General features: G+C 40.9%; 1 protein-coding gene across 6 annotated transcripts in view; it reads right to left on the bottom strand.

Annotated features, from left to right (window-relative positions):
- The window catches only part of Lmo3 (LIM domain only 3), a 62014-nt gene that overhangs the window by 52448 nt on the left and 593 nt on the right, over window positions 1-8973 (bottom strand). For 2 of the 6 annotated variants that reach the window (XM_013352766.2, XM_026787954.1), the window contains exons 2-3: window positions 8639-8703; window positions 3181-3394 (exon numbers count right to left, since the gene is read on the bottom strand). In XM_013352766.2, coding sequence (XP_013208220.1) covers window positions 3181-3386 — 206 coding nt within the window. In that variant the 5' untranslated portion in view covers window positions 3387-3394; window positions 8639-8703. Of the gene's footprint in view, window positions 1-3180; window positions 3395-7433; window positions 7536-8441; window positions 8495-8638; window positions 8704-8810 lie in introns of those variants that run through there. The other 4 variants (XM_026787953.1, XM_013352765.1, XM_026787955.1 and 1 more) reach the window with 4 other exon arrangements.

The following is an 8973-nucleotide window of genomic DNA, read 5'->3' on the forward strand; positions in this document are numbered from 1 at the left end:
CATGATTTCATGAGGTAACACTCTCCCAGTCACGCAGAATAATAGTGAAGCTTTCTAAAACTCTTACTTTGAAATGAACTGGCCTTTTGTTTTTCTTCTTTAGGGGAAAATGTTTAATAGGCTTTTAAATACAGTGGGCAAAAGGGTTTCCCTCATCTTCAGTTACGGACAATTTTCTAGTGTATGGAAATACCAATGATCAATAATTTATAAGCATGGGTCATGTTTCTGTTTGCACTTTCTATTTTCGTTTTTAGGTAACTAGTAACTCAGGGGCACAATCCAAATCTGTAACTTATTTGTGGCTTATTATTTCTTGTTACTCTAACCAAATCATATAATATGCAAAGTTAAAAAATTCCACTATTTTGAAACAGAATTTAAGTAGTTAAATATTGCTGGTGAAGATTACAGAAAGAATATATATTGAACATAGAGGGAAATGAGAAATATGATTTTTGAGGTTCAGCAAAATTCACACAGAGAGTATTTGTTCACTAATCATGTTGCAGATATTCTTATAATAAAATAAACTGTCTCGATAGCCCAAGTGTCTTAATTCTGAAACTTGGGTTATTCATGGACCGCTTTGTGCATATTTCTGCAAACCAAGTTTGAAAGCAACGAACATAGCTTACTGATATTCTTCCCTTGGTCTTAATTTCAACCACTGTTTCCAATTCTACCTTCCACACAGTAGGCACCTAATAAACATTTGTACATGGCTGTATCCATGTACAAATCAAAGACTTTGATATATGAATAAATTTGATTTAAAATACAGGATCTGGTTATTTAAACTTCTTAGAGGCACGTCTGTACACTGTCATTGAGACCTATGACTTTCACAGAAAACATACCACATCTGTGGTACATTCTACACCCTGCAACACAGAATTTTATGCACATACCAATTCCCTGTATCACCTTGACACTTTCTGTGTTGATGAAATCGCCCAAGCCACATTACATAACCAACCTCAGTGTAAATAAGGAATAAGCTTGCTGCTAACAACCTGATCTGAGATGTTAACAATCCCCAGGCTGTTACTGTAACAACTGGTCATTAATGTGGTAATGACCAAGTTAAGAGGAAATTGTTCTCTGAGAAATGAATATATTGGTGATCAGGACCAAATTCAAGAGAGTAAGATATGTGTATACTAAGTTAACTGTCATTAAAATGAAAGCCTAGCAGAAATAAAAAGCTTCGTTGCAGAAATTCACATGCATTTTGTTTTTTCATAAAGATGAAGACTTCAAATACAGAAACTATTTTGATAAATTCCCTTGGGTGACACATTTATTTGAGATGATCAATCCTAGGTTAGCCCCGCATTCTATTTGCTATCCCAAGGAAGAATGGAACAAAACAAATCTAAGGTTACTTCCTCTACTATCAACACATTGAAAACACATAACTATTTTACCCACGAAACAGGCAAACTCAACATTTCTGATTCAGAAATATCCCAAGCCTTCAAACAATATTCTTTACTCTTTCCTTAATGTTTATCCTTTTTTACTTATTAAAATGCCTACTCCAGCTCAAACTGTATAAACTTCTTGTTTGCCACTGCAACCTAAATCCACTTGATAAACTGAAATTGTGCATAATGTAAGTCAAAAGGAGGCAAAGAGCCGTGGGTATCAGTTAGCACAGACAAAGCGAACCTAGGAAGTAACAGATCAGATCATGAAAAGCAAACACACACGCTTTATCTCAAAATGAGGCACTCATTCACAATGAGCACAGGAGACATTTTTATTTCAAAGAAAAAAAGTTCAAAGACGGCAGAGGTCTAAAAGAATGCATGTTGTATGTTAACTCTGATTGGTTTTGCCGCCATAATGAGGGAAATCGTAGCTCCTGAGAGTTACTTCCCATTGTTGGCACCTTGTGTGCTTCTGAACTCTGGGAATATAGGGAAGTGCTAACAAGTGCTTATAATTAACCAGGAGGCTATAAGCACAAGCCAGAAACAGTGCTACCAGGAGAGAGCAGAATGTGAGAAACCACACCGGATTCGGTCCTATGCAACTAGCATTAACCAAAAAATATATATGTATTAGAATAAAAAAATCTGACCTTTAAATAACTGAATTATAGACTATGAAAAGAGGGACCAAATTTCTTAAGAAACATCTCCCAGAACAGCCAGGATGGTTGGTTAAAGAGTTACTATCAATTGATAAATTTTGTGTCATAAGGAAAACGATTCAAATAAATAGCTTAATGTCAGGCTGGAAAAAAAATGATTAATTGTATCAAATATGAAAACCCAAATGATGCCATATATCATTTCTCTAATTTGATAGATCCCACTTTATTAGGATAAGTAATTTATAGCTAAGTCAAGTCACAAAGTCCCCTGGAAAGAAAATCCTCCCTCCAGTAGCATTTCCGTGCTGACTAAAATCAGGGACGCACATTGAAATTGCTTCAGGTCGTATAACCATGGAGACCCACACTGCCTTGAGACTGATCAGATGTTTGTACTTTGGAGGGTGGTGACTGGCTTCCATCAACAATGAGGTCTTTACTATTTCATTCTCCATAGAACCACAAGAGAGTCGGAGGCTGCTCAGTATTGATGTGATAACTTCAAATATCACGGGGTGGCAAGACACAGGTATACTTAGGTCAAGGTTCCAAAACATTGCCATAAATATATTAATGAATGCAAGTCAAAAATTTAAAACTGATTTCTTTTAGTATATGTGACAACAGGAAAGTTAGCTGAATAACCAGATTATTCCATCCAACTAAAGTTGAACTTATTAAAAGTGCAGAGCTAAAATATTCAGTTGAGCAACAATTGGTCTCTTTGTCAGGCTCATCTCTTATGCTTTAGTGAAAGAAGGAACCCAGATGCTGTTTGAATCTAGGTACATCCTTGGCATTATCTATCATTTTCAGTGTAAGTAATGAATGACTGATTCCTAAATCAGCATCCACCGACAAGCCGAATTAAAATCCTTTAGATATTTTTGTTGGCTACCCGTTAAGCAGAGGTTTGTGTGATAGATACAGGCCAACATTTTGAAGGCTGGCAGGGTAACATCTTTTAAGAACATCAGTCGGTAGTTACGGAAATCAAATAAACAAATCAAAAATACACTTACAAACGGACTTGAAAAGGCATTCAGCTTTGACCGGTTTACAAAGACCACTCCTACCTTAGGTAGTCTCGGCGACAGAGGATAAGGTTAGCTTTAGTGTACAGCGTGGAGCCCACCTCTCCCAAACGACAGTCGCAGCAGGCACACTTCAGGCAGTCCTCATGCCAGTATTTGTCCAGTGCCTTTAGAAGGTACCGATCCTTGATTTTGCGGTTGCAGCCAGCACAACCTTTCGGCTTGGTGTCTGGCTGAACTGAGAGCATTTGTATGCCTGAGGAAAAGAAATGAGAAAGGGCAGCTGAGACTCCACACAGAAGGAAAGGCAAACAGATGAAAGAGTTAACACTCCGTATGCCTTCTTTTTCCTTCCTTCCTTCCTTCCTTCCTTCCTTCCTTCCTTCCTTCCTTCCTTCCTTCCTTCCTTCCTTCCTTCCTTCCTTCCCTCCTGAGAGTTATATTATAACCAAACTACGTTTTGGAGAGAAACCTCAAACTTTGTGAAAATCCTTATGAAAACTCCAGTGAACTCATTCACATGAAGCAGCGACAGTGATTAGCTGCTGTGTGTTGTACCTTGATGTTGGCTACGGAGGTTAGACATCCTCCAATCATTTCCATAGTGTTCCGTTCTCCACACAAAACAGGAAGATCGTGTGAGTCAACCTATGACAGACTAGAGAAGCAAGCAACTGAAGCTAGCTCATCCGTGGCTGACCTGACAGGATCCCAAACTGAGCTTTACTTAACTGCAGAAACCGTTCATTCAAAATGTATGTGATAGACGAAGCATGCATCTGTATGGGACATTCAGAATTTTAACTCAGATGTACAGATGTTTATAGATAAGTATGCAATGCATCTGTTCCCAAAACCCATCAACCCTATAGCGTTTACTTACATCCAAATACTTGCTTCTGTGTCTTTTACATTTCAAAGTATTCATTGTGTTAAAATAACAAAACATATTTATTTTCATATACATTAATCACTGCTTATTTTGAAGACTCATCACTTGATTATATAACAAATGTTCTAATATAATACAATTATAGGATTATTCAATTGATAGCCACAAGCATCTACTTATTTTATAAGGGAAAGAAGAAACACTGAAGACAAAGTTTAAGAATATGAAATATCACACAGTCATCCATAAATAGACACATTATAGAAAGTATACAAATACTATATTGAATAGAGGGACATTTCTTTATTTCAATGATGAATGTTCTTAGTAAGCAAGGAATCTTGCTTCTAGAGGCTTTAAAACTTGACTAAAATATTTTTAATTAATTGAATATTCATATTTTAGTTTCTCTTTATTGTTCCCCAAGTGTCAAACACTCAGCCTTAAAAAAAGAAAGACAAGCTGGCCAGCTATGCAAAGCTCCATCGTTATCAAGTAATGGATTTGAATCGCTATAAAATGCTGCAGACATCATTGATTCCCTTGTATTACAAATTACAATACAGAGAGGAAGAGAAGTGAAGGGGCTCCTTAAGAGCTGAATGACAGCGATGCTATGGCTGTGATACTAGGTGTTCTACCTGCAACCCCAGACCACCCCTTAACACTTCGCTTCCTCTCCTAGTCATAAAGTTTTAAACCTAGGTGGACAAACATATCAAACACCAAGTATAAATGCCTTTAAGAGAGTTCCAGATGGAAAACATGAAGCATCTCTGCTTCATTTTGCTTCAAGATAGGTAAACTCTATCCTTCCTTCTGATCCCTTATGAGGAAGTGTGCAACCCTCAGTGCCTGCCCTGCCTGTCACAGAAAACCACACTGGTAAGAGACATCAGAGCATGCCCACAGCTGAATAAGTTTTCCAGCTACCAATGAACGCGAACAACGTATAATATTAGAACGTTCTTAAGCTTTCATTAGAAACCAACTTGTCTTGTAGAGGAGCGGAGGAAGGAATGCAAAAAAAGAAAGCCGGGTGGCTGTCCTGTGTGCCTGACAAGCATGGCTGTGGTGTTCTGAGCTGTGGGCCAGCAGCAGATTTGCGCAGAAGAGCAGGTGGTCCTCGTGTAGCCTGCTTTCTGCTCCTTTTCTTTGAAGGGGCTCAGGGCCTAGTGTAGATTAATCATAACCCTTGATAGCTCTGCTAAATCTCACTCACTAGAACTTCTAACAAATGAAGTTTCTTTGATCAGAACTAGTTATCATCCTTTTCTAGCAAGGTCCCACAAGGCATGAGTCCCATTAATTACAGGGCACAACAGGCCCAGGTGCCTCTTAGTCGTATACCTAGGGGGAGAAGAGGGATTTCGCTGTACTAAGGAAGTCCAGATCTCATGACTGAAAGCATACAGAGGTATGTTTAAGGTAACTGTCCTAATTAACTTGAAGTCTGTATTTTTTTATATCACAAAGATAAAAGATGAGACAAAAATTCTTGGTAGTAAGCTAAGCTCCATTATTGCCCATGTTCGTGACATTATTATTAAGTATAAAGGGTCAGCTATCTTTATTCAAAATAAATTGTAACCAAGACGGCAGATACCAACATTTGGCACAAGAAATGCTATATTGCTTGTCTTCACAAAATGTTTTTGTTGTGTTGACATTTTAATTTAGCACTCAGAGGCCAATTAATAACTGAAATTCTTTCATTCTGTTTGGCCTTGTGCATAAAAGAAGTTTGATATTTTCTGCTCCATCCTCATAACTTCTTTTAAAGAACATTACTTCCTTTCTCTTGCAAATAGAATCTGCTCCATTCTATGCATTAAAAAAATGTAGGAAAACAATCACTTGGTAGTCGCCACGTTGCCAGGCACCTAAATAGCAGAAAGCACTGAGCATTCTGTGCTCTCCATCCAAGAGAGTGTGTCTGGGGAGAGTTATGTGTTCGTGGCTAAGAGACACTTCACAAGTTGCTCATAGCCCATCAGCACTCATAACTAGTTTTAGATTGGCATGCAAATTGTTCCGAGGGAAATTCTTATTGCCTCTGAGACCCTGTCATTCTGAGTTATTTGACAGTTTAAGGGAAATCATAATTTTAAAAAAAGACATAAATAATAGCCTGTGCAATGTGCTGCGCAGAAATAAGGAGAGCCGTTTCATTTAAACTCTGGTGAGCTTTTAATTGCCTGGATTGCATTGTGAGAAGGCCTGACGGTTGATTGCATCCATTATGTTCCCTTGTTCTGTGCCATTCATCCGCACAGTCTTAGCTTCAGTACTTAACACAACAAAGTAACCACAACTCCACAACACACAAGGGCTTAAAAAAATCATCTCAATAATGAAAGATGTGCAGCAACTTAGGCACAGTGTTTTTTCTTTTTTTCTTTCTTTCTTTGCTTTTTTTTTTTTTTTAACACGGATGTATTATTTGAACTGATCACATGGATGAATGGAAAACAGTCTTTCCCTTTCAGAAGATTTACAGGGGACAATTTGGGAGAAGGAGAAGGGGCTCCATCATGAAGGGCTTTTGGGAGAGTGGATGCTAGAATTGGGAAGGCAGGTTTCGCAGCTGGGAGCAATGACATAGATTAAAAGAATTTGGCCAACACAGCCTTTCGATTGCCAAGTGTACCAAACAAAAGATTTTTCTCTCCTCCTGCCCATCTTCTTCATCCCACTCCCACTCACTCCCCCCAATCCAGCCGGGAAAGCAGGATTGGGCCTAAAAGCTTGTTTCTCTCTGTTCACTGGCCCAGAGCACCCCTACAGGCTGCAGCCCCCTAAGGGAAAACAATGCAAATAGATGTCCCCAAATCTCTGGCACTAGAGCTGCTTAACTCTGTTCTGCCCCTTCAACTCCCAACCCCCCTCCGTGTCCTTCCACCACCCTCCTCTTTTTGAGCAATGGAGCTGGGAACCAATTTGATTCCCTTTTTCTCCAATGCAGCTGCAAGGCTCAGAGATACTGACATTTCCCCACTCTTATCAGTTTAATTACAGTTACCATGGCAGCAAAGTGCTAGTGCTTGGCAAAGGCCAACAAGAGATTTGCAAGACTGGGTTCAATTTTGATGCAGCTCACATGCAAAATAAAAAAAAAAAATAAGAAACATACATACACTCTAACAAAGAATCCCCTTGCGGAGTTTATGATCCAACCTTTTGTGGCTGTGTCTTTGCAGCCACACAGGGATGGCTTTGCAAAGAATGTACCAGTATTTGTGGCACCTAGTGAGATTAATTGGTCGAAAGCAGCAGTCTTTAAAAGCACTAGCAACAATAATATTTTGTACTTTCAGCAGAGAGAAGAGCTGGCAGGCTTTGAAGCTAGCCACGAGTGCCGAGCGCCCGGAGAAAGTGCATCTGTGATAGACTGTAACCTTACCAAAACTTTTCTCCTGTTTCTGCATGAGTTCACTTAGGCGTGCCTGAGTCGCTGCAGCTTCGCGTGGAGCACCAAGCCCACCACAGGCAGAAAGTAGAAGCGGGGAGCCACTTGGATTTGGGGCCCTAAGCGTGGATCTGGTGAGCAGCATACAGGGCCAAGAATCCACTATTGTGAAGCCACTTTGGGAGCTGGGGTCTAGTGGCAAGGGAGGCAGGCGGTGGGGGGAAGGGATGAGGGAACGTGTAAAATGATGGCGAATGACAAAGCCACATGCTTCCCTAACTCTGCCCGTAATCCTAAAATCCCAGCGGCCCCTTTTAGCTTCCCGGTAACAAATGGATTTGATTAAACCGTCACAGGCAGTGTTAGCATAGCATATCGTGTTCGCTATGAAAAAGATCATAAATCTGACTTGTGTTTCATAACAACAATCTGAGTAGCCCCCTTTAAAACGTGCTGGATCGCTAGACCTGTTAGGATGCAGGCACTTGGTCCAAGGAACCTGCTTCCACTGGGCACTTGTCTCCTCTCTGCCTGCCCCTACATAGTCACTTTTGCAACACACAGAAGCAGTGTTTTGTTATCAAGACTGCACTGGGGAAAAGCAGGGGTGTGGATAAGAACAAGGTGGTAATTTCAACTCTTTTTTGGTGGTGGGGAGGGGGTATGCATTTCCAAGCAGGCATGGAGAGTTCTGAGGAAATACCCAAGACTGACATCACTTCACAGAGTCTGGAATCAACACCCCACCCTCCCACCTTTGCAAACTGTCCCAACCTCTCTTCCTGAGTCAGAGTGTGTGATTGCTCCAGCTCCCAATGAACTTTGTCTATTATGCTCTGGTCTCCTACTCGAGATGTCTCGCTGCAGCCGCACGCTCCCCTTCTTCCTCAGGCATCCTCATCTTCCGCCCCGCATCTATTTCGTGTCTCATCATAAAAATAATGATGCCTCCCATGATTTAAACAAAACAAAACAAAACAAACAAAACCCATCTCTGCAGACCTGCAGCCCGGTGAAAGTTGCAGTGGTGGCGGTGCGGATGGTTCGGGCACAGCTTTACTTTATGCTTCATTGGGAGAGGATGGGGAAGAAGAAGAAGAAGAAGAAAAAAACACCCAGCATCCGCACACGCACGCGCGCACCCGGAGACACACACAGCACAAATGAGCCGACGCGTGTATACACAGCCTCTCACTTACCTTCTCAATTAAGCGATACAGGGAGGGTGTTCAGTGAGCACAGAGGCTGCTTGGTAGTGCTTCTCCTTGGGAAAGGTCAAAAAGAAACATTGTTTGAAAAAAAGGGGGGGTGGATCTCTATTTTTTTTTTTTAAGTTTAAATTAATGAGGTCCTCCAGGATCCGCAAAGTACCAGTGTGGACCGCATGCGAGCCACAGGTGTCCTTCTTTTAGGCAACTGCAGTCCGGGGGGGATGTCTCTCTTGGTCCTGGCTCCAGACAACTTACCCCGGCAGCGTGCGAGGAGCCCGAGCTGAAGCAAGCCCTGGCTCTCAGCCGCAAAATGCAATCCCTTC

The sequence above is a fragment of the Microtus ochrogaster genome, assembly GCF_000317375.1.
Source record: "Microtus ochrogaster isolate Prairie Vole_2 chromosome 14 unlocalized genomic scaffold, MicOch1.0 chr14_random_2, whole genome shotgun sequence".
Classification (NCBI taxonomy): domain Eukaryota; kingdom Metazoa; phylum Chordata; class Mammalia; order Rodentia; family Cricetidae; genus Microtus; species Microtus ochrogaster.